The sequence below is a fragment of the Cotesia typhae genome, unplaced genomic scaffold (assembly GCF_013202065.1).
Source record: "Cotesia typhae breed Kobodo isofemale line unplaced genomic scaffold, CoteBio_Ctyphae contig_48, whole genome shotgun sequence".
In the NCBI taxonomy this organism is placed as follows: Eukaryota; Metazoa; Arthropoda; class Insecta; order Hymenoptera; family Braconidae; genus Cotesia; species Cotesia typhae.
In genome coordinates, this window is record NW_027423756.1 from 10,644,417 (window position 1) to 10,672,259 (window position 27,843).

The following is a 27,843-nucleotide window of genomic DNA, read 5'->3' on the forward strand; positions in this document are numbered from 1 at the left end:
AAATACATTTTTTAGATAAGAGAAATTTTGAAAATAATTTTTTTTGTCTTCACACAGAAAAAAATTTCTTGATTCAAAAAAATATTTATGAATTATTAAGAAAATAACTATTTTGGGTGTAATTAAATTTGTGTTCTAAGACTTTTTTGGTCTTCTTAATTTTTTTAGTTCAAGTAAAGACCGGAGTGTAAAATTTTCTAGTTTAAAAATTTAATTTACTTTTTTATATTGATTTATCAAATCACATTCTCAAAACTTTCAAAGACTAAGATTGTAAAAAAATAAAAAATTCTCCATGTCTTAATTTTTCGATGTATTTACTTCCAAAAATAGATTTGAAATTTTTTCTGATAAAAAATTTTGGATTAAATAAACATTAGGGTGGGTCAAAAAAATCGAATAATTTATTTTTGACTTTATACTCTGAAAAATAGGTTCGTAGACACCTAAAAAGAATTCTCTCCAAGTATAAGCTCTTAATTATAACGGGAAGGTCCTCCGCTTTGCGGGTTTCTATTTTTTTCGAATAATCAGATAAAAAAATTTATATCTCGCTTCCAACTGCTTGGAAAAATATTCCGTGGCATAGATTTTGTGAGAAATTGAATGCTTTACAAAAAAGGTCTCTTATGACTTTTTCAAAAACTCAACCGATTAAAAGATATTCATAGTTGAAGTTTGGCTATTTTAAGGAAAATATTCGTTTTTATTATGAATTTTATAAGTCGATGAAAAAAATTATTTCGGATTGCGGAACTCATGATTTTGTAGGAAATTTACTGCTCTACAAAAATGGTCTCTTATGATTTTTTGATTAAGTGAAGCCGTTACGAGATATTCATCGTCAAACATTAACGAATATCAATATTTCCAGTTTTTGATCAATAATTCGATAAATTTTAATTTAAACTATGAGTTTCAGGAAAATTTACATAAATTTGAGTTTCGATCGATAAAGAAATGTTATAAACAATTTTTTAATATTGTTTTCAGTCTTGAGCTTGTTTGATTGCATTAAAACAAGAAATTAGAGCATTTTTTTCGACATATAGCCAATGATAAGTTTAATTTGAAGTGAATGACATATTTATTTGTCAAATTTAATATGAAAAGTATTGAATCAAGTGAGAAACAACCAGTATTTAACTTTTTTATAGATAAATTTTTTATTGAATTATCAATTGCAATATAATTGTCTATATTTTTAACATAACAGTACGCTATTACTATAAATAATTTCTTTTATTACAATTTGGGAATGTTTTTTGATGTTCTTTGACAACTTGCAATAAGTACTGGAATTGTTCTTCATTTTTTGTCAAGCATTGATTATATTCACTGACTAATGCAACAGCTCGCTCTGCTGAATCATTGACAACTTTTAGTTGTTGAAAGTATTCTTTATTTTCGAGTCAAAAATAAATTATTCGATTTTTTTGACCCACCCTAATAAACATGTAACACTTAAAAGTAAATCAATATTACATAAGGTTACATATTTACAGAAAATAGAGCAATAATACGGTAGTTGTAAAGGCGGACAATGATAATGTTAAAGCCCTTAGCATCACCACACTATCCGTGTTACAGGGTGATCATCCCCTATTACCGTCCAGCGCCCTTGGCCTTTGCTTCGAATCAACACCCTCGCAAGACCCAGAGCGAGTGTCTGCTGTAACACACTTCGTCGACCGTCCATTCACAACATAACCCGCCAAGAAAGGACAGACCCAACCGACCCCGTGTCACTACTCTGTCTCCACTCCTGTTGTAGGATCCAAGTCCTTCTTGTCCGTATGTTATATCACGCTGTCCATCGCCCGCCACCGTAAAGGTCGGAGAATCGAACTTTAACTCCTTTCGTCCTCAATCTTAATTGCAATTACGCTGACCGCTGACCTTTTACGCTGCTTTCCCGCAATGGGGAGATCAAAGTCTCATATAAAGTAATTATTATCATTGATATTTTATTACTTCTGTTATGATCTTTATTTTTATTTTTATACACAGAAAAAAAAAATTAATTTCATTCCAAAAACCAAAAAAAAAATTTTTTTTCGGGTTAAATTAAAATTTAAACACTAGATGGCGCGTCAGTAAACAACAGCCGTATTTTTAATTAATTTTATTCGCCAATGTTTTTCGATTAACTGTAAGTCGTAAAATTTCCATCCAAAAGTTGTAATTTTCTTCAATTTAGAGATAAATATTTAGAAACAAGACTAAAATTTTTAAGAAAAATATTTTACTTGAACCAAGTTATTTTTTTTTTTCTATGTACAAATGAAACGGATAATTTTTCGTACTGCTGAGCCATGATAGAGATGGTGATGACGATGACGGTGTAGATGCGATCGATAATAAGAATAAATGAAATGAAATGAAATGAAATGAACGTGTTACAATGTAATGGTTGAAATTCTCGTAACGCTTGAATTTTACCCCCGAGAATACGGCAGATGTTCGGAACGAGCTTCGCCGATACCTTGGAGACTGTCAACAACTAACGTTATAACTATCGATCGCGATAAGTCGATCTTACAACACATAACACCGGTGTAATGTTTCCGAGTACGAGGCACCAGCTAAGTAAGAGAGAACACCCGGAGATGATAACTTCAATTGTGAAAATAAAATAAAAAGATGTCGCCTTTCATTACTTTTATCTTAGAATTTTTATCGAGGCTAACATTATCTCGCTGTTGTTTTCTGTTCTGGTGGTATATTATATTGTATTATGGGTAATGGTAAATCTTTTATATTATGTAATATATTAACGTTACGGAGTAAAAAAATGTAAAGGTGATAGCGTTTGGAGAACAATACATAATAAAAGAAAGTATAGCGCCCAACATGTGTTGAAGAAAAAAATTAAATACGGTCATCTCAGGTCAAAAACACGGAGGTAACAACGCCCTAATTATTTGGATTTTCTAAAAACCCGGCACACTTTATTACTGGTAACAAAAGACCCTGAATTATAGCTACAGATGTTACTTCGGCCCGAGTTTCAAATTTTTATTAAATAAATTATCCATCATCTCAAGTTGTTAAATTTATCTCGTCTGTACGAGTAGTCTGTAGCAGTAACTAACAAATTTATATAAAAGTCAAAATAATAATTATTTTTTAATTGATTTTAGTATTTTTAAGGATTTATAATTGTAAAGATTCTAAATATGTCTTTTTAAGTTAATTTTTTAAAAAATATAAGATACAGTGAATACTACAAAAAAATGTGAATCTTTGATTATTATAAAAAGGAGGGATCAATTTTTTTTTTTAAATATGACCATGTAATTTTTACGTGCCCGTTCCTATAATTTTGGACTAAGGATCGTCCCATCGACTATAATCCTTTTGGGTTTTATTACTTGCAGGAAAAACCAGACTGTAAAAAGACAGCTGTAGGGAAAGTCATGGGTTTGCGAAGTGTTCAAGGATTTTAGAGCAAAACTAATTATACACATGCATATTTTTTTAATTCAACTCGAAGATTTACTACTGGATAAAAGATATAATTTTTATAAAATGTATCTAATAATTAAAGATATCAATTATTAAGTGTATTTTTTTGGAATTATTAAAAAAAATATTAATACACTAATGGATGAATTTATCGACGATTAATAAATATTCATCAAATCATCTACTGTTAAAAAATAATTTATTAACAGTGAATAAAGCTTGTTAAATATTAATAAATCTTTTTATCATTGTATGAATTTATAAGCAAAGAAGAATATCAAGATGCAAAAGCAAAAAGTCAAGAGCCTTGTTCACAATTTAAAATTCTCTTTTTCTCAATTGACGTGTGTATAAAATAAAACATAAACGTCTGTGAGTAGTACAGAGGGTTCTAAAAAGACCAAGAAAAACGTTTTTCAGCACAACCATACCAATAGTAATTGTAATAATAACAATAATAATAGGGGTAATAACAACAGCAGCTCCAGGTGCAATTGAGTGTAGAGTGTAGAGTGCAGACTGAAGACTTCAGACGAATTTACGTGCGTGTGGGCTTTTGCGAATGTGTGCCGAATGAACGATGTACGTGGATGTGGAAGAGGTGAACGATTAGTAGACTAGTACAGTGACGAAATGAAAAGGGGTAACTGTAGTCCACATGGCACCTTGCTTCAGCTCTTGCGTAATCTACATGAGTATAAGGACTTACTATTACGGCATGTCGGTGGTTTAGTCTGTTGTGGGCTCTGGAAAAAGGGTGTGGCATGCTAGCAACAGGCTCGACACTATCTAGTGTAATGTGTAATGTGTATACGGGTCGTATTAGGTCTACTCAGGAGTCAGTGGAACCCTGCGAAGGACCCCTGGGCACGGCGAGGGTGACTCTCCGAGTATCGTGGTACACCGGAAACTCAGCTCCTGCTCTTGCTACTCTAGGTATTCAGACACTACTCTGCCCTGCTCTCAATCGGGGATCGCGCGGCCCCCAATTTTTACACGCGTGCCCTTTTCAATCGAGAGCGACTCAGTCTCTCAATGCCGACACTGTGCCCCATTTTTCTGAGGGGTTGCTCATTTTTATCCTTACTTTTTTTTTCTTTTCGGGCTAATATTTTGGCCACCCACATCTTTAAAAGGGTTTATTGCTCTTCTTTATTAAATTTCAATTTTTTTTATACGAAACTAGCAAACCTTGTCCATTTCGATTTTCATTGACAATTTAATTTTTTTTTAATTAGAAGCAAAATTTAAAAAAATTGGAATTAGACACAGTTTAAATATTTAATAATGTACTTGGATTTTTAAAGTACTATGCATGTCAACCAATTGACAAATTCTGACTAAAAAAAAAAAATTGACTTGATTCAAGAGAAAAATTCTTGAACTGAGAAATTTTTCTTCATTTAATTAAATTGTACTGGATCTTAAATTTTTTGTTTTGAATCAAGTTAATTTTTTTTTTAATACAGACATTATAATTGAAAATTTTTTTTAATTTTAAATCTCTGATTTTGGCTTTAGTGACTTGATACTTGTATTAAATTTCTAAAAAAAAATTGAAATTGACTCTCAATTTTCTGATAGTCGACCCTATTAATTATTTTATCGAAAATCTCCAATCTAATATAACAATAAAAAGAATCGATTAAAAAGAAATCTAATTTCCCCTTGGACAAAAAAAAACTTATATTTTCTCTACGAACTCCCAAACAATAAAAAGTATAAATAAAAAATTGATAGCCGAAGAGTGAGTTGACAAACGGAGAAGATCGATTATACAGGACCCAACAGCAGCCAAGGGGGTCTAATCTCAGGAGCTCTGCAGGCAGCCGCTTCTATTTTTTCATCTTCCCACTTCCAGTGTCCTTTTTGAATGAGCTTTACTTCAACGTATCCCAACTGAAAGCGTATTCGAAAGGACTACCGCCACTTTTTCATTTCCACTCTCCACTTCTATTATTAATTTAAAATCCAGAATGTGGAAACACAAACTCCTATCGATAGGAGCAAAGAACTGAGCATCTCCCAAGCAGTTACTGTTGGATCACTATATTACATACCGTATCTTCGGCAGTGGTACACCAGTACCAGGTGAACGTGCTGGACGATTTTTCATTCGGTTGCCATGAAACTTCGACAATGGACGCGTGTCACGAGACCGATGGTGTGCTACAACAGCAACAGCAGTACTAGTAGCTCCGCAGCTGCTTTATTTGCCACTACACTACGTTTACTTTTGTACACTCACACACATTAACATTGACATCAATATTTATAAATAAATATATAAGTATAGTGTTTGTCGCACACACATGCCGATTATTTTGTGCAAGATCTCGTCACAAGATCAGAGCCTTCCCCAATGCAATGTTAAATGTATGATGGACATACACGACGACGAACTTAAAAGTTGAATCCATTGCCAACACAATATTCACTGATAGATGGATTTAGTAATATTTAACAAGCCTTATTAATCGTGAATAAATATCTATTAACTTTTAATAAATTCTTCTCAGTGTGTGAACAGAAAAAAAAAATATATAAGCTCAAGAAAAATATTTGTTTTAAATTATCAAATCGAATTTTGGACGTTTAAATAAAAATGTCTTTTGGAAAAATTTTTAAATTAAAAAATTTTTAAAGACCAAAATGTTCTTGGTTTGAATTGACATTTTTTCTGTATATATTTAATGTATGTATATAATAATGTATGTTCAATTTATAACGCATACTATTTAATCTACAATAAAATGATTCTTCTTTGAACTAAACTTGCTTATAAAAAAAATTCACTATCTAAAATATCCATCCATACGTTTATGCATTGTTACAATGTTCATGACATATATAGAGTACAGTAACAATAATAAATACATTATTGTGCAAAATAAGGGAAAGAACGGAGGCAAAGGCTATTATAAATGAATAGGAACAGGTGATGGCGAACAGCGAATGGCGAATGGCGACGTGTAACGAGTTTCGCCGAATAATTATTTGCTATCTTCACTATCAATATTTTTTGGCATGTATAATTTAATCATGAAATTAAATGTTTAATGGATATGAAGCAGGTCGAGTTTTGGCCCGCTGTGATTTGCTCTCACTCTGTGTAAGAGTAAGTGAAGTAAAGTGAAGTTTTTTTGGTACGGTCTGAGTCGAGAATTAACGGATAGTATATGTAGATTGTAGATGTATGTGTATAGTAGTACTGGCTAAGTCTGAGAACATGAGATATAGAGCCTGATCCGGATCCTATCCTGTAATCCGCGGGCCAGGCTGTCGATAAATAAAATAGTCTGGGAGTTTTTTTTATAAAAATATTTTTTTCAGGCTGGCAGCTGCATTGTCAACTAGCGGGCCTTTATACACTTGTATTAAATAATCGATATTTCGAAAGGATCTTACGACAGATAAAAATCTCATGGGCTGCCGCCTAGCTATAGTATATATGCTATGATTGTTAGAACAGGCGAGATGTCAGGTATAAATGCCCAAATGTCCGAGAAGGTCAGTTTGTAAGGGACATTAAGGGTTTTTTTGTTAAATTTGAGATTTTTTTGGGATTATGCAATTTTTTGGTGGGTAAATTTGCAAAAAGTATTTTAGTTGTAAAAAAATTAATTTTATGGTTGAAATTTAGAATTCCGATAAAAAAATAATATCACTAATTGTTTAAATTAAAAATATAAATTTTCTAATTTTTTTCAACAAAATATAAAATTTTAAAGCAACAAATTTAAATTGTAATGAGAAAATTGTAGTTTTTGATTTTCTCATTTTTCAATATAAATTTATTCCGCCCCAGGTTTGTCTAAAGTATTTTCCTCAGCTGCACACCCAAATTTTTCGGTGTGCATTTATGATGCAATACATAAATTGCCGCTTAATATAAAAAAAGTTTCTCCAAAACTTTTGTCAGATTAACAATAAATTGTTTGTGAAGAAAGATAGTTTAAATTTAGATAGTTATCCCCAGAAATAGCTTAAGCGATAAGATCACTGTAAACTTTTTCAAGTAAAAGTCACGTACTTTTATCGATTTTATTTTTTCGTTGCAAATAAATATATATATATATGTACGCGTCTATATAAACAAGAGACACACATTTCAATTCAACCTGCAAGAAAGTAATCACCGTTGTGTTTTTTCTCTTTATTTCTATAGTTTACTACACACCACCCACAGTAGGGTAGAAAAGTTTTCTTAGACTCGGCCAATAATTCAATCTCCCTCGTATTTTCCTCTTTCTTTACTCATTTTTTCTCGATCTCCGACTACTTTATACTCCACTATTTCATAACTCGTAATTTCTAAAACAAAAAGTCTGTCCTGCAACTTTATATTCCGACTGTAAATAAAGAAAAAAATGATTTTTTATTTTTTCATATATATTTATTTCACTGCTCTGCCATCCAGTAATTTTTCTATCAGCCGAATTTATTAAATTCCGCAGGGATTTAATTTTTTTCGACAACTGTCTTGTTTGTTAGCTAATAATAATAACAATAATAATAACGTGTATGTTGGGAACCGCTGGTCCCGCGAGTATGTGATATACAATATATACAATAGCATCGAGACACTAGTGTACTGTGGACATAGGTTTCCTTTTTCCTACCTGGTCGCCTCGATAAACTGATTTATTTCAGCATCATTGTATTCCTCACATCTGTCCGGATTTTGCCAGTGAATTTCTATACAACATCAAGCGCAATAAACTCTCCAACGTTTTATATTCTCTCACACTATACATTATCAAAACTCTATACTGTATTTTGCCGAAACCTCGCCCATTAATTGCAACTTTATACCTTTGTACTTATATATTACCTCCATCTGAGGCAATAATTCTTGATATAATCCAGCAATTGACCCGTACAATTAGAAATTATGATTTAATTTGAATTTGAATTTCGTGGAAATGGAAACGAACTAATTGGAAATATTTAAACTTTCTTTCTTTATTTTATTTTATTTTTTTTTTTTTTTAAATTACACTTTCTCATTTATACTTTACTCGAGTATTAAATTTAAAACAACTCACCCTGACTGCGCGAATACATCCAAGTTTCAACCCCTCATTTTCTTATTGCCCTAACAAACTTTCCAAGTAGAGCCCAGTATATTCAACAATAGTCATTTAAAACTTGCGCTGGATTAACAGATTTTAGAGGAACAAATTTTTTTTATAAATTTATTGCTTTTTAAAAAATTTTATCGTTAAGACTAAATTGGACTTAACATTTATTATTTTTCGATAATAAATCTTACTAGACACAAATTATTCAAAATTTTTTTAAATTTATTAAAATCTTGCTCCGCTGGAAAACACCAAAATTTTCAAAAATATTGCAACGAAAAAAAAAAAAAAAACAAACCAAAAAAATTACATAAAAAAACTCAATAGCATTTATTAAATTTTTTATGTCAAATAAAATTTCAACTCCTAAAATTTTCAAACAATATTATTTACCAAAAAAATTAATAAATAAATATTAATCAAACAAAACTTAACAAATTACATCCTATTTCTCGAAAAGAAAATCAATAACATAATTTATATAACACAGCTGGCACAACAAAATAATATTAAATTCCTCAGTAAACACATACCCCCAATACAGGCGTACATGCTTTGAGGTAATATTTCAAAAAATCCTAAATTATTAATGCGTATCCCACAGATAGTTTACAACCGAACTAAGGGGTAACACAAGACACGCATAAGTATAAGTATTATAATGAGAAGATAATCTATAATTGCGATGCATAGGGTGTAAGCGTGACACAAACAGAGTGAGACGGCGTATTACCGACCGAATATCCTATTAATGTCCTGAGATGGCTCAAGGAGCCGGGTCTTATTAGCGTCCGTCGCCAATATTGGCTTGCGATCTCAATTGACAGTTCTCCTGGCAGGCATGTCGATCTGCGATCTCCGATCTCCGATGTGCATGTAGACACGTCGCTTCATTACATCCCGGTCTGCACATATGTATATGTGTGCATGACGACGACATTAACAGGTCTAACGTGATAATATTAATACCTCCTCGAATATTATCATTATCATTATCATCATCATCATTATTATTAGTCCATAAGCTCTAAGCTGTATTATCGCTTAATGCATAATTAAAATTACATAACTCTATTGCGTTAATTATTCTTCATATTAATTGCTAATTACTGTTATATATTAATATCTAATCTATATAGAGAAAAAAAAATTAATTAGATTCAAAAAAAATATTTTTGAACTAAGAATACTCTGATTTTATGATTAAACACGAAAAAAAATCATCTCTAGCTGTAGATAAATTTTAAGACAAAACATCTCTGCAACCAACTGCAGAAATGAATTTAAATATTCATTACTTGTCTTATTATATTATTCGTACTCGTTCTCAGAGCTCACGCGAGTGCTTAACAATTTTTATTTTCGAGATGCGGATCTTTGATCGTAGGATAAGTCGGGACAATTATAAGCATTCGGGCGCAATTAATCCTCAGTTACGTGTGAGCTTGATACAGATAAGCCCCGATACGAGCCCGAAGATGTGAAAGGCGATGGATGACAGAGTGAAAGAGTCCGACATTAAAGAATTACACTTGGACATAAAAAATATCTATATACACAAAGAGAGGATGAAAGACGAGTCTGATGCATCTCCTGTCACTCTCAACAGTGGCAGCAAAGCCGCAACGACGTACGTCAACCCCCTGTTCAAGAATACGTATTAATTTATATCTGCATACGCCGGCATTGTTATGATAATAACAACCAGGGTGTCCGACAACGACAACACACTCACACATGCACACTACAGTGGACCAGATATCTTTCTTTCCTTTATTTTATTTTTTTTTTATTAATTCCTCGTCTCGCTTTAACCTCCGCCGATGCTCATATGCTCATATCAAAAAAACAACTTTCGATGTATTTGTTTGCGTATGTGAATTTATATTATATATTGTATATATATTATATATTTTAAATAAAGATGTATATGCGTGTCTCCTCTCAGAGTGTGCATGCGTGACCGAATGTCGGCCGTTAAAAATATGCGGCCGGGAAAATCTACCTGGGAAAATCGGGCTTCGAGTTTAGCTTTTATTTCTGCCGAGGCGTCCGAGCGCATACATGTGTGCACTCGGTTTACCGAGCATCAACTGAACTACTGCATTGTACTCCAAGAGTCGAGGTTAAGCAATGGAATCTAATTTATATCACACGTAGTTTTTTTCATTTTTTTACTTAAACACTTTTTTTTTACTCTTTATTCCGCGCCAACACACACACACACACACTCTTTTATGTTAAAAACACGTCCGGATGCAAGGTATAATTTTTTTACTTAACGTCGCGTCGCTGTTAATTATTATTGCCAACATATACACGCTCTTTGTATTTATTTTTAAGCTCATTGTACCAAGTAAAAAGTTGTATTAAATAAATATTAATTACGGATATTTCTCCGATATTATTCATTCTATTTATAAATCCTTTCAATGTAAAGTATCATTTTTTTTTATAAAAATTATTATTATTATTTTTTGGAGTCAAATTATTTTTTTAATATAAAGAATTGTAGAAAATAATGGGCGGCAATGCAGAGAAAAAATTAATGAAGGAATTGTGAGATATATCAGGAATTGTCAGGAGCATATGGCGTTTACTAACAAAAATACGTGCATTAATATTTCAAACGTAATACAATAAAAAAAAAATGATGGGGGTATGTCTCTGGTTACAAAAAAATATACACTGTTGAATCTCCGTTGGTACGTCGGCACCTTCGATAATCATCTGTATATACCCTCATAATATAATAATAGTATCCAAAACTTATGTGATGTACCATCTTCACATATATATTTATATACATATGTATACTAAATGTTAAATGTGAACTATAGTATCTTGAATCTCCTGAGATCCAGCATCAGACTCTATCATCTAGTTTTTTTCCGACACATAAATCTCTTATCTAAATTTGTGCGTCAAAAAACAAATCTCAGTAGTTTTCTCATAACGATAAACTCCGTCATTACCATACATCATTAATAACTTTTGTGAATAAGTAAACAAATTTTTTGGCATAAAAAAATTACATCTGAAATTTAGACGGGAGAATTTTATTTTATCGTTGAGAATTTTCTAAGCTTGAGGGTGAATTTTTTTTTCTAATCAATAAATGGGAGATGGAAAGTCATCTGTTATTTATAATTGTTACCAAAAATCAATACATTGTTATCAAGTAAATAGTAAAGCAATAATTTATTATAAAAATTTTGAATAATTTTTGGCAGCAAAATTATTTAAATAAAAGTTGAAAAGTTTCAACTATGAATAAATGCTCAGTAGAAATAATTTAAAAGTGAGATAACGAAAAATAATATGTATCAATATTACACTAAAAAATTGATAAATTATCAGATATTTTTAAAGTTATAAATAGTTTGTAAGTAAAAATTTATCTACAAAAATTTTGTCGGTAAAAATAATTTCAAAATTATAACAATAAATAATAATTTTAACATATTTAAAATTGTTTTCAATTTTCTTTTGGTCATAATATAATTTTAATGAAAATCAAAAAATTAATTTATGAAATAACTGTCCAGAAGAACGAATTTCAAGTCAACAGAATGAAAAATGAAAGAATTTCTTCGAACAAAAAATATGATTATACTGATCAATTAAACCGATAAATGGTATCAAAAACTAAAATATTTTCACAGTAATAAAAAATAATAAAATAAATAGCATATAAAAAGTATATTTTAAAAGCAAGGGTTGCAACAATATGGCGCAGTGCGCTTTGCGCGCGCAGAACATCCCCTCTCAAAATTCATCCACATACACATGCCGTGAGACTATGCGTGTATGGCATAATACATCTATATACATATATGATAACTACCGCTGCGCCTAGGTTTTCATTCCAGCATAGCCATAATAATTTTACTAGCACTATCACCACCCACCACTCGAACCACCACCACTACAGAGCTCTATCCTGGCGTATCCTGGATTCCCGCCACGGTGGTATCGGGATGACACCCGAACCCCAACGAACACCTCCGGAGGTTGCCGAGGAATGAAACGCGGGCAGCTGCGACTCGTCGGACAAAGAATACATTTTGGAGCACACACAGTCACTGCGCGACGAGCACACACAACACGGGCCAGCCCGCACCAAAGGTACACAATTTTATACTCGTGTGTTCGGGCGCATATTTTATAATTATTATTAATTAATTATACATATTAAATATTTAAAAACGTATTAATATTAGTATAAATAATAAATATATTTTTTATCCACAAAATTTAAATTAAAACGAGTCGCCGAAAGTGTTGTAAAAAAACGACTCCGTTTATGTCGGCGACAACGCCGGGTTATATATTTTTTGTTTTTGAAAAATTAATAAAAGTGTGGACTACTGGAGTTAAGTGTGCATTTATTATGTAGTGACAATAGTGAAATTTATAAATATATTTTGACTTCTCGTATTTTAAAATCGTGCGTGTTTATGTATTTTTAATAATATTATTATTACCAATAAATAATAAAATATAATAATAAAAAAATAATACGGTGTAATATCGTGATGCGGGAGACACGCTCTTGTCATAACTGCTGTTACTCGCATGAATTAAACAAGATTATTAAATATGCGTGACAATTATTGCCCGATTATTATGATGATGGTGATTATAATTACGATGACGAGGGATCAATAAATTATTGATAACTAAAACAAGTACGGAGATTTTTACTCATTTACAATTAAATATAATTAATAATAATAATATTAATAATAAGTTTATTAAATTGAAATTATAAAACTTTATAATTCCACCAATTGAAGCTCCAAAATTCAGCAATTTTTTCCCTCCAATAATTCACTCGCAGTTTAATTTTGCACTTATTAATTTTATTTGGTGTTTTCGGTTTAATTTGGGAGCCCTGTGTATCAGTATGTGCTTTTGATCGTGTATTCCTTGTAAACGATTATAGCAAGCACGCGTAGATGCTCTTATTTTATTTTATTTTATTTATTGCTTTTTTTACAACCAATGTGTGCAGCAGTAGTTGTAGTTGTTGAGAATGAAAGTTGTATGGATGAAGAGAGAAAGAATGAGAGTGCACACTCACTCAGTAACTCATTCTCTGGCTCGCTCTCACTCTCGGTACTCTCGTTTTCATTCGCTTTATATTTACATCTTTACTTGGGCTGTATACATATTAAAATGAAATGAATATGCACTCATATATGTACGGTGCAGTCTTTCTCATTTCCATGTGTGTGTGTGTTTTTTCGACTCTTTATTCTCTCATACTTTTTTCAATTTAAATTCGTTCTCTTTATCCCGAGAACGAATATTAATGCCGGGTTACCGTACGTATTTATTTTATTTTTAATTATAACTTTTATTATAAGGGTATATCCGTCTCTTAGTTTAGTTTGTATAGTAAAAATAAAATTATACTGTAATTATAATTAAATAATTATTAAAGTAATACATGGTATTGTAATGCAGTGCAATGTAATGCGAACAGCGAATATTTTGAGTGCTCGAACGGACTTTTATTAACGATCTGGATAAATTTAAACAGTTAACCTGTGACTCACGAGTTGATAACCCCGTAAAACTCTATACTGGGGATTTTAAAAACGTGGAAACGATAAAGTTTGAGTAATTTTTTTTTTTCTCGGCTACGGAAGTTTTGTTTAAAGTTAAGTCAACCTCCGACTCGAAATTTAGCTCCTTGCTTCGGTTTTTATGATGCCTGTAATAAATTTGTTGTTTTTTAATGTAAAACAATGGGCTCGTGATAAAAAAAATCGTAAACCTGGTTTTAAAAAAGGGACACACGAGGAAACTATTAAGAGTGATGTAAAAGGAAAAAAATAAAGAGCGAAATAACGCTCGAGGTCGTATAAAACACGGCTTCCGTTTCGTTATACGACAATTTTTCTGAGAATGGTCCACAGCTAAAAAGCATCCAGAGAAACAGAACCAGCTCGAGAATAGTGTATGTACTGGGTTTTTGGGCACCGCGAAAGGACCGCCACGAGCGGAACTAAGTTTTTTAGTGAAATAAGAAATCGGCAAATTTTTTTTTTCTCCACTTCTAAGTTATTAATATTGTATTATATTTTATTATATTACAGTAAGAGGAAATACGAAGATGTGGATTTAGATCCTGGATCGGGATGTGGTACTCGTAGTGTATAATGTATGATACTATATGAGTATGAGGATGAGGAAACCAGCGCAGGCACCGAAGAGAGTAGAAAGAGAGTAGAGAAACACAAAACGCGAGAACAACGGGCGCCAGGGAGAGATTTACGGGCGCACCGGTCCCTCGAGGTTCCTTTTCGTTTTATATATATATATATATATATATATATATATATATATATATATATATATATATATATATATATTTTTTATTATCGTTTCTTTCTCCTTTTTTATTGCAGTTATCGCCCACCGAGAGGGAATCGGCACGCGGCGACGGGGAAACCGCACCGCGGTTTGCTGAAATCTCATGAGAGAATTCAAAAGCCGAGCCGCGTTCCGATTTTCGAGATCAGTTTTGTGTTTCATTTATTCGTGATTTAGCGTTTTTTGGTTTCGCTTTAACCCCAAATATATCAATTACACTTTTGACATTTATTACGTCTCAATTACATTTTTTTTTGGTCTTTTTTTATGAAAGCCTACTCGAATGATTTTTCTCAGAAGCTCTAGAAAAATTTATTCATTAATATTTTTGTAAATAAATCTCAAGTTTATAAAATTTATCTTCTTAATTAAAAAAAAAAAAAAAAATACTTGAATTAAAATTTAATAAATTATTAAAACACCGAAAGCTTTTACTCCAAAAAATTTTTCATCTATTATTCTGTCCCAAGAAAAACACTTACAGATAATAAACATAAAATTTTTTTTGGAACCCTCGTGTCAATTTAAACTGATTACCCGCGAGAAAAGTATATAAATATAAAAAATTTTCTCGATGAAAAATTAATAATAAAAATCTTAAAGCCGAATGTGTGCTTCGAGGCAACGAGGTAACGACCCTGAATTAACCTAAAGCATTTATTCTTCACACATATCTTTTTGGTATGGATACATAATCACACAAGCAACAGTAAGACTAAACAGAGTACATTAAATCGTCGAAGAGCCTAGAAAAAAAATTTATTTTGATCTATACCAGAAAATTCAAACGTTATATATGTTACATATGCGTTCTTATCGTTGTTTTTTAATCTCTAATACTGAAATAAAATGAAATAAAAAATGTAATGTAAAATTGTCTATGTGATGATTGTGCTAAAAAAAATTTACAATCAGCACACAAGGTAACTTATTTTAAACAAATCCACCCTACGTCAATGGACTATTTATGACACCGATTATATTGCTCTCATTTCCATGCAACGTTCATACATAATAATACAACATGGAAGTTATCTCGAGTATTTCCTAAAATTATCACACAATACCCATAGACTATTTAACTTAAAAGTTGATACCTAAAGTTAAAACGTAATACAAACAGAAATTATCAAATCTTTTTTGTTTATTTATGTTACTTTCCGTAAATCTTGTCAGCTTTTTTATCCAAAATAAATAAAATAAAATAAATAAAGAACAAAGTTGAGAATAAAGCAGCAATATTTTGTTATTTAAATTTTTTTTTTCGAAAACCAGTTATACAAGATAAAGAAGAATCACATGGAGCGATGCAAAGAGCAGAGGCTAATACAAGTTAAGGCAAAAGTACTCGCTGTAGTTCGGGTCCCATTAATCTGTGGTTTAGCGAACCAATTTAAATATCAGCGACGTAGTCAACGCAATTTTATATCATTTCCGATATCTCCAAGGTGTATTGGTGCCAGTTAAAGGGTTTTATACACACACATATACATATCACATATTATGTGAACAGAACGCAAGTACATTAGACGCATGCGCGACTTACGAAACATTATATATTGTGATTGTTCGGCAAACAAGAGGAACTCTTTTCCCCGCAGTCCATCCACTGACATACCAATTTTTCAATTTATTTATTTTACTGATATTTTATTTCCTCATCCCCGATCGAAACGAATAAAATTATAAATATAAATAATAATAATTGTCTGATCGATAAAAAAAATACCCGAAAAGTATCCGTAAATTTAAAACGTGCTTGTGGACCGTATGTACGCATAAATGGGATGATGGTTCATAGTCAGTACCGGCACCAAAACGCACATGTGTGCTTGTAATTTTACTCATAAATTTGTGGTAGTATTTATATTTGTATTTGTATTTGGATTTGATTCGTGTTTGTACGGGCACGGGATAAAGAAGAAGAGAATAAACGCATGCGTATAAGTTCTATCCCGAGTGTATGAACGTACAAAACACGATGTTGATAATGTGTGCGTGAGACCTTGAATCAAGCAGCCTTTGTCGCGAGACTCTACCGCGGCACATCTCACATCACGAGGTCGGCGAAAGTGTACCCAAGAGCTTTCTTGCTTCATCTTTAACCCGTAGTAGCAGTAGTTGTTGTAGTGGTACTTTTTTTAGGAGGATCTGTTTCGACTTTACTCACTCTTACTCTTTACTCTCTTTGCACTAAACTCCTCTACATACATAACATGCAATAAAGCGACCCGAATAGACAACCAAGCTAGCAAATGCATTCATCATGCTTTGTTATTATTTTTGTATGTGAAGATTTCTTGTTAATTTATTTTGACAAGTTCTTTGGATGGAAATCTTTTTTTTTTTTTTTTTTTTATAAATTGGTTCAATTTTTATTTTTTATATTTTTAATTTTAAGAAAAAAATTACAATTAATGATTGTGCTTTCAAAAAAATAAAAAAAAATAATTTTACCGTCTTTTACAAGAAAAAAAGGTTTTTTAACACATAAAACGCCATTTTCATGTACAGTTATAGTGGCAGAATGTTAGTGCTGCTATTTTTCGAAAGTATTTTTGTTTTTCATACAAAAGCAAAACATAATGTTAAAGTATTGATAAAAAAAACAAACAAAAACAACTTCTGAGTCGTAATTCAATAAAATGAAATAAAATAAACGTCAGAGTAGATAAATAATTATAACTCTTTGTTGTCTGGGTTTTATCGTCTAATTAAATTAAATTTTGTGAATAGTTGGGATGCTGAGCTGGGGATTTTACGAACCAGAGGATTTCGCTGGTGTATTGTAGTCAGTGTGTCACGAGGATGTGGAATAAATTCTTGGCGTTTTGTGGAGTAAGGCTGGATCATGTTTCCAGGAAACTCGTCGGACGTATTTGCCGCGGATACGAACATATGTAATGCAAGTTTGTGGATGCTTGCGAATACCGAGTAATATAGAGAGTAGAGAGATTTCTGCTTTGGTTGGTATTATTATTTTACGAGTTTCGACGCATTCGGTACCCTGAACTGAATCTACAAGTCTCGGTGTGCACTATGGTGTACTCTGGAGTATAGTCTGTATTTTGTATGGTACATAAAACATACTATGGGCTACACTATGGACGACTTCTTTCTCTTTTTCTCCTGTTTTTTTATCCTCTTTCTCTCTACTCTACTCCGTCTACTCGCGAGAGGCGGTATTGAATTTTTGTGCGTTCGCTACGGTCGATTCAGCGAAAGTGCAGCGTGGCCCGACTATACACCAAACCAGCTGCTGCTCTCACATCCTCGTACATATCACATATATTATGTCAAAAAAAAACTTGTATGGTTATAGATACCAAATGCTTTTAAATCTTCCTCATGCTTTTTAATTTTTTTATTCTCATCGTCAATTCTTTTCAAATTCGATAAATTATTTTTTCTTTCACCAAATGTCCAATTTTTATCATTAATTTTATTTTTTTTTTCTGAATATTTTATACTTGTCGTGTTATTCATAATTATTGATAGATAATTTTTATTCAGATTTTTTTTTTAACAAATTCTCATTCAAGAAAATAAAGGGTAAGAATTATTTTTTTTATTTATTAAAAACTCTAAGATTTTTTAATGAAGAAATAAAATTGATAATATAAATGAAAGATAACAAAACTGTGTAGTAAAAAAAAAAGTTAAATCTAAAAATAGCTAAAATTAAAATATAAAATTAATGAAGACTGATTATTTTTATTGGACATTTAGTAAATAAAATATATATTATTTTTATACTATCAAAGTCAAAGACTGGCACTTAGCGTATATCTCATCTCACTGGCAAGTTTCGCGACCTTTAAAGACTAAAGTTCGCGGTATTAAGTGTAGCAAAGAAACAATATTACGTAGATTGGTTAAGTTCAATACCCGAGACAGGTCCGTGATCTCGCTGCGTAGAACCGTAATAATTGTTTACGAAAAATGTAACTAAATAATAAATAATAAATAACAATAAGAACAATAAATGTATAAAGAAAATAAAACACGTGTCGTATTGTGTATTACAATATATGGTAATGGGACAGGAGTGAAAGCGACCCGGTGGTTAAATAATAGCAAAAGCTCGAGTTGTAAATTTCTATGGACGTCGGGAGGTGGATAGAGAGTGGGCGGTTATCTACAGCATTAACAATGGGTCGAGGACGAGGACCACAAGCAGAGATAAATTTGAAAGCTAGAGGGAATTATTAGACTATTTTCGCGCTCCTATCCGTAGACTGCAAGCACGGGCAATATTAATGCCTTCAATTGTCGCCTATGTGCGATTAACGTTCATCCCCTTCAGTTATGCCCATACATTTATTAACTATTACCTATTAAATAAATTATACTTGCTTCAGTTCTAATATTTATTTGTTTGTTTATCGAACCTAACTTTATCAATTAATTTTGTTATTTCGTACACTGAAAAAAAAATTAACTTAAATTAAACCAAGAAGAAAAATTTTTAAACTTAAGAATTTTTCTCGAAAATCAAATTGAATTTTTTTTTATATTTATTTTTTTTTTATGTAAATGGAAACAAATAGAAGGGGGTTCTAAAACTTTTGAACTGTCTAGTCATGCAGTTAGGTGTGTAGTATTATATACCAAGGGTTACCCGATCGATATTACGTGGTCCTTGTTACGTGACGCTTGAGCTTGAGTTATTATGGCGTTTCTAGTTTGATGCATTAATAAACTATTTTCATTAGTCAAACATTTCTAATGTACATTATACAATGCGCGTGATAATAAAATTTGGGGTGGATGGTTATAAATAAATATTGATGTTTATACATTATTTTTTTATTTGATAAAAAAACATAAATAAAACCTTTTTTGGAATAATTTTTCCAACTCAAGGTTTTTAAATTATTTTTATTATCGCCATAAAAAAAAAAATAGAAAAATTAATATGTAAGTCTAATGATCTGAAATTAATAAAAGAACTGGAACATTAAAGCAAATAATTTTACCGGGAAAATAAAAACTATTAAGTATTATTATCATTATTATTATTATGATTAATTGTTATGGTTAGTGAATATAAAAAAGCGAAATATTGTGTAGTAAGTAGCGTACGTACTGTATGTAGTAAAAATAATTACACCAGAAGAAGAAGTTGTTATCGTTCGTTGTGTGAATGACGGCAGTGGGATAGTCGTTTACGAATACTAAAGCGTGGGAATAGCTGAGGTGGGCGCGTGTGTAGGGGCAGTAGGACTCGTAATAGTAACCTTGGCAAGTAAAGAGAACGAGAGTAGAGCGCGTGGTCAACGAGCTTCGACTCCTATCCTCATGCCCGCCCGCCAGCTACAACTGAACATCTACATCCATTTCACTCCGGCACGCACTTACGCCGACACCATCTGCATATATGTATTATTAAATCTAAATAAATACAAAATATGTATGATGTACTTGTAATATATGAGGATAAATATAGTTTACTTTACTCCATACTGAGTAAATTTAAAACAATTTTAGCCACTGCATGCTCAACTGGCTTGTGTTTCCCTGCTAAGCAAGACTATTGCAGAAAAAAATCATCTATATAAATGTATATTTAGCTGCTCGAAATAATTGTTATTTTAATTTAAGTTTAAATAATATTAGACAATTAAAGAGAGAAGGATAAATTATTTTTCTATTATTATTATAGTGATTTTTATTTTTGTTATAATAATTATTTCGTATAAAAGCCTTCTCGATACTTTTAATTGACGTTACTTCTATTAATAATTTTTTTTAACGGCCAAGACAAGAATTAAACTTTTACATTAAAAAATATTGTTATAATTATTATTTATTGTTATTAATAAATATATTTTTATTTTTCTGTTTCAGAACGTACAAATCAACAGCCTTCTAAGCTATATTAACCTCAAGTGATTTATATTTTCTTACGAAGTGCGAATAATAAATTTTAGCCTCTATATTGTCTACGTAATTAATTCTCGAGCTTAGGAATAAAAGACTAACCCGTTTATGTATTTTGTTGGATAAATTTAAACAAACAAAACGACTAATTAAGTAACGGAGGAGCAATGTTAAATTTTAAAAATATCTGATACCTACAAAAAAAAAAAAAAAAAAACAAGTCCGCCAGTGCCAAATCCAAGGATTAAATTTTAAATTAAAGTGCATAGAAGTTATTGTTGACGAAAAAAAGTAATACTAATAATAATTAAAAAATTAATATTAATAATAATAGTAATAATAATAAGTAAAATAAATAGTGAGCGGGTGAAAACGGCGTAACGCAAACCGTAAACCAAAGAATCAACCATTTTTCACAAATCAACGAGGTACATAGCGCAAGTACATCAGTACTGACTTCCGTAGACCGTTGCTAAACGACTGGAGATAATAAATAAATAAGTAATTTTAATAATAATAAATTAAATAAAATAACGGAGTATATGAATAATAGTTAAACCTTTTAAGTATTTAACACAAAAATGAAATTTTCGCTCAGGAATCACGTAAATTAATAATTAAATAAATAAATAAAGTTTTAAACGATTACGGGAACCAATCTACTTCAGTTCGTAGCCTAAACCTGTCGAGTACAAAAATAAACGTTTTTAAAATTAATAAACCTTTAAAGACAAGTAAAGATAGCCAACGTTAAGCTCAACGAATGTATAGCGGAAGTTTTAAAACGTATTATTCAGACAAGCCTTGAGAACTCGTGATTACATCATCATCATTGCATCAAAGTACAATAATTTAATAAAATAAATAAAAAAATAAATTTAGTCAATTTTAGACTATTATCGACATTGAGTTTGTTATCATCACTGACAATTATTAAAAAAATAATAGGCGCGGATGAATAACCAAAAGATGCGTCGGAGAAGATGAGCGCAGAAGTCAAAAAGGAGGGTATCGCCCCGGAGAGGGTGAGCCCCCCGAGCGCACTGGCCGTTTCTCCGGGGAACATTGGCCCTGGTGAGCGGAATCATCTCCCGCCGTTCAGCAGCTTCACGGGAGACGTAAACATGGATAGCGGAACAACTCTTACGACTTTGCACAGCCAGGACATAAGCTTGGGCTTGATGTCACCCTGGGACTACTACGAGGGCCTGACGGGCCGGCTGATCGATTCAAGAGGCGAAGTGATCCTCGCGAGTAATTATCGGGAGCAATTATCGCGGCCCTGGGAGTCTAAGCACGGACTTATCGCGCCCAGCAACGAGGGACTGCCGAGTTTCGCGAGCCAATTCGCGCCTCCCAGTGAATCGGAGCCCCAGTTGACGGCTTTGACACCGTTGTCCCCGGCCTCGATTTCACATTCGCCGCCAGTGACTTCCGCGGTCGGGTTGCCGAGTTTTCACACCCTCGGATCGCCTCTACAGCCTGCTCCGCCGCATTCGCATCCGCATTCTAGAGGGACAGTCGGATATCCGTTGGTCCCCGCTCCGGTTCAGGCCAGAGAAGTCCCGGCTTTGCAGCAACAGCTGCTGGATGAGAGACACATTCAGTTATTGGGGTCAAGCCCGGTCCAGAGCTTCGCGGCTCCGCCTGGTCATCCTCATCACACTGTTCTTACGGTGGTGAAGCAGGAGTACCCGCAATTGCATCACACCAATTTCCAGAATCCGATGTCCACGGTACTCGACTCCTCGCCCACCTCTCGCGTGACGGGGGTCGATGGGAGGAAAAAGGAGAGGAGAAAAATAAGGGCCGGTTCTATGGAGAGCGAGGACGGCAGTGGAAATGTTGAGAGTTCCGGGCAAGTCGCGGCTGTTTCCTCCACTGGGAACCGCGGACCTCATGGGCATCTAGGGGGAGGAATCGGCGATACTGATGGAGATAATGGATTGGGGGATAAACCAGCCAAGAAAAAACGCAAGAGGTGTGGAGAGTGTATCGGGTGCCAGAGAAAGGACAATTGTGGAGACTGTGCGCCCTGCAGAAATGACAAGAGTCATCAGATATGCAAAATGAGACGCTGTGAAAAACTTACTGAGAAAAAGGTTTGTGGCATGTTTTTTTGTTATTATTTTTTATTACAAAAATATATAATCTGAATTTTATTTTCTTATTTAAAGAGTTGGTTTAACTGAGCACGAAAAAAATTAATAAACTTGGATAATTTATTTAAAAAAATTCTTATCTAAAAAATAAAGTTTTTTTTTTCTCTAGCTATCAGAAGCGAGTAATTTTGAACAGTATATAGTTAACTTTTAATAAAAAATTTCATGAATAATCAGGTAAAATAGAAACCATAACAAAAATCAATGACTTATTCATAAAGACGTTAAATATTAAAGGAATAAGATTTATAATTTCTCACGCATTTATAAATAAATGATCCACGTGACTTGGTAGCTCATTTAAAATGAAAATTTAACCCAGCGGAATTTTCACAATAGTAGATAGTAGTGTTGTTATCTTTTAGCGATGCATGTGGAGGATAAGAGCGTGTGAACGGGACATAATGTAACCACAGCAATACACTTAATGGAGTACAAGTGTACATACCCGGTAAATTATACTAGTGTAATGGAGGTGTTTATAAATATTTTATGCGGGGAAAACTTTAGCTACACATATATAAGTTTTAATCCAACTCTATCACTACTCGGTGACTTGGACGCTGGAATAGAGAATACAAAATACATAGAAATAGAGTCAGTAGCTTGGTATAGGAGCTAAAACGGTTGTAGAGCTGGAACCTCGACATTGGCCCCGTCGGATTGGACGGTCTACGCTATAGTATATATTCTAGCTATAGCTTGATATAAAATATATAACACGAACATGTGTATACATATATATATTTAGCGTGAACTTGGCCTCGATGTCGGCTGAATGTACCGTCGGGAATAAACAGAGGGAAGCTATGAGGATGTAAAGAAAGAGGTTGAGGTGAAAGAGGATTCCCGGAGGGAAATACAGAAACACAGATAACCGAGCTGGTTTATTATTGTACTGACGTTCAATACCGGGTTTTATTTTTTCAGACCTCGTTCCTCATCTATTGTTACTCCCTATCATAACATTTATTTGCTTTAAATGTTTTATAATTTTTTATTTTAATAATCACCGTGGCTGTCGAATCACCAGCAAATTATTCAACCAACTAAAGTTATCGTAGAGCGCAAGTTCAAGGCCCGACCCGGCTTTTTAATCATGTCAATTTTTTTTTAATTAAAATTTATTTTAATGAACCAATATATTTTTAAATTAAAGCTGTCAATGAAAAATTCTTAGAGAAAAACATTGAACTCTTTTAAAAAATTTGCTTCTAATATATTTTTTAATTAAAATGTGCTTTTATACATCAGTGATTTTTTTTATTCATTTAAAAAATTTTATCACAAGTTAAAAAATTATTCAGTCATAATTTTTTAAGACAAAAATTTTTCTACAATATTTAATTTAAAAAAATTTGGATTAAGTTTATCAAGTAATATTTTTGCATTAAAAATTCAATTAAAATGACATATTTTAAAAATTTAAAATCGAGTTATATATATTTACAAGCAAAGATATATTGAGAAGATTAATAATAAGAGAACTGTAATGTATAAAACGTATTCGGTAGCACACACACCGATAGTGAAAGATTTTCGCAAGCAAACAAATCAATTATATTTCTTGACGTTGTTATTGTTGTACGACGTTTGACTTATGAATCATATGGGCATTGAACGCTCACATACACACACACTTGGAGAGCGTTATTTAACATTGAATAAATCAAAATATTAATATCTCTATTATTTTTCGCTTTAACCGAGATAAATGTGTTATTTTTACAGCGTTCGATTGTCGGAAAATTTTGTTTGTGCTATTGATTCTTATTATACATTAAAATTGAACGCGTATTAATCTGACGACTTGCTCTCTACATCATTTTCAATACAATACAATACAATGTAATACAATATAATCTGAAATAGAAATTGAGAATTGAGACGGCCCTGGCTTTGAAGCCCGCGGACGTAGTCGATATCGAGATGGCTGCGACGAAAATGGAAGAGGTGAAAGGGCTCACCATACTGAGAAAGTTACGTTGTACATTACATTGTACCCTGTACTTGTTCTCTTACTCTGCTCCGAAGCGAGTAAACTTTAAGTTGAGTTTATGTACGACAGAAAATATATTGTCATCTTTCACTATCTCGGGCTTCCGATAATCGATAACGTCATCACTCGTTAACGTTTTTGTGCTTATTCTTAAGTATTATATAATAATATAATATGCACTTAATTACATTACCCAGTCGCCATAACCAGCGTCCTAGCCTTAGTTCGTCTTTACACGAGGTTCTTGTTCACAAGAATAAGTAACTAATCATACGTTAATCTTTCAAAGTAAGCTTCTATTCTTTGAAATTTCTTCACCTTAACTTGCGAAGTTTATAAATATAAAAAAAAAAAAATAATTATTTGCCTCCGGCATTTTTAGGTCAAAGATACAGTTTATTAAAATTAACCGAGTATATATGTATAATAGGGCGTATAAAAAAAAGCCGACTGTGTTTTTTTATTTTACATGAACATGAAATTTTGTCCGAACGTGTCAAAATAAAAATTAAAGCTTTTAATATTGATATTTAAAAGTCGCGAATCAAAATTTTCCACTTTCTATTTAAATAACAGAAAAAATTATTTTTAAACTTTGCAATTTTTTATCTTGTCATACAAGCAATTTCTGAGGTAGTGTGATACTTATTTTGTAGGAAATTAAACACTACAAAAACTGTCTCATTAATTTTTTGATAAATTTAGTGTTTCCAAAATTATTCGAGAAAACTGAAGAAAACGAATGACGATAAATTAACGAAACTATACATTTCATGTTTGTAATACTTCTATATTTACGTATATATAGATGTATGGATATATAGGCATTACAGGTTCACAGTCATAACAACTCACCCTCCGAGAAAAAAAACGCCCTTCATATCCTTGGGGGATAGCTCCCTCATCTTTTTATTTTTTACACTACTTAACTCTACGGACTTTCTCAAACTTGATTTCATGTCATTTATGTATGGATGTATATATGTATTTATATTTATATAGACATACCTGTCCGTGATCTTTTCCGATCACGCAACCTCAACCGACACGAATGCTGGAGATTTTTTCGCCATTTCATTCATAAATCTTGACGATCGATGTTTAGGAAATTCTGCAACAAAAATTAAATATTTTATCTTATAAATTCTTTGCGCTTGAAAGAAATTTTCCATTGAGTAGAAAACTTAAAGAGTAAATTTAACTTTCTGTCACACGCGTTAAAGACCTGACGCCGTTACACGTGTCTTAGGGAATCACCGCGATGCTTTTTAGCTTGACAGTGTTGCCAAATCTATTTTAAATGCGCAAAATATTTTATAAAATTTAAATTAATGATGAAAAACTATAAATCTAAAAAAGTTAAAAATTCCAAAAAATAAAAATAATTTTCTTTTGATCAGTGAATATAAATTAACAGTAAATAATTGAGATATAAATTTTGAAATATTGCAAATAATATATTTAAAAGAAATTAACGTTTTCGGTGAGGATAAAAAGTTTTATGAATATCCGATTATGCCGAAATGTCTCGGGGGGATAATATTTGATGATTTCAAAGGTTGATAATCGGTTAGAAGGATATCTGACAAGAGTTATGTATGAATACAGTAGTAGTATCTGTCCTGGTCGCTCTCTCAGCTATCAGTGTTGGTATAAATACGTAAAATACTGTACGTATTATACACCCATACTGTACATAACTAGGTCGATATAGGTATGTACGTACGTACACTCGAAAGCCCTCGAGTTTGCCGGCGATAAGGGAAATATCGGTAATCCACTTGAAGATTTGATTGTGAGAGGCTCGTTTATCATCGGGATGCCGCAATATAACGTTACTTAAATTATTCTTGGTGAAAAATAAAATATTATATCAGCTTCAATGAGGTACGGGGTAGAGCCGCAATAAATAAAAAAACACCATTTTGTTTACGAGTTTTTAGCTTTTGAGATCGCTCAGAGTTAATGGAAGACGCTTTTCTCATTTCTTGAGGCTCAGACTTGAAGTGATAATACTTTTTGGCTGGGGATAAATATTTAGGGGCTGATACTTACTCTTCCGTGAATTTTGACACTGTCGTGAATTCTCCAGGATTTTAAAATAAGAATTTTATTTATATATACTGCTGTCGCATTCTAATACACAGAAATAGTAAATTGGAAGCCTCTATTTTGGGGTAGGTTAAGAAGAAACCATTTTAGTTTTATTCAGGTTCTTTGGTAGCCCGGGGGAATCGAATTTTCGAAATTGCGAATCAATTTTTCCCCCGAATTTATTTTTATCACCTCAAATCTGCACGAATAAATCTCGGGATTAAGTTATATACATATTCGGAAATAAATTTTTGAGATGAATTTATCTCACTAAAAAAATTTTACTTTACGGAACAAAATATTTTAGGCGATAAATCTGTAGACTATATTGGATTTATTGAAGTAATCAAATCAGAAGAGAATAACTGTTGTATTTTTATATATTTTTCTATGTTATTAAATATTTTTCTTTTGTGTTGATCAGTGAAATAAAAGTTGGCCTTTGCGAGTTTGTTGCCCTGAAGCCAAGATAACCCTGAGGAACTCGGGAATACAACAACTTATCAACCACTTATCGCCTTTAACGGCTAAGACCCGTTGTTTCAGATATTCTAACTTTTGTCTACAGGTTTTATTTCTTTTATGTTATAAATTATTAATTAACACTTTTTATTACTAACAACAGTAACCAATAACTAATTATAATAACACAAAATAATACCGTAGTTGAATTCATGTTACACTTTTTTTTTAGTTGTGAATTTAAGAGCGACGAAAAATTACTAACTGTGTGTTAATTAATTTTATTAATTATTAATTACTAATTTAG

At 32.1% G+C, this 27,843-nt stretch overlaps 1 protein-coding gene and 1 long non-coding RNA gene across 3 annotated transcripts in view; one reads left to right on the forward strand and one right to left on the reverse strand.

Moving 5' to 3' along the window:
• LOC141529640 (uncharacterized) overlaps positions 1-27,843 on the reverse strand; it is a 163,959-nt gene that overhangs the window by 21,010 nt on the left and 115,106 nt on the right. For both annotated transcript variants that reach the window (XR_012479628.1, XR_012479629.1), the window contains exon 6: positions 25,989-26,091. This is a non-coding gene — a long non-coding RNA (uncharacterized LOC141529640). The remainder of the gene's footprint in view (positions 1-25,988; positions 26,092-27,843) is intronic.
• Tet (tet methylcytosine dioxygenase-like) overlaps positions 21,402-27,843 on the forward strand; it is a 59,501-nt gene continuing 53,059 nt past the window's right edge. The window contains exon 1 of the mRNA XM_074246267.1: positions 21,402-22,921. Coding sequence (XP_074102368.1) covers positions 21,803-22,921 — 1,119 coding nt within the window. The 5' untranslated portion in view covers positions 21,402-21,802. The remainder of the gene's footprint in view (positions 22,922-27,843) is intronic.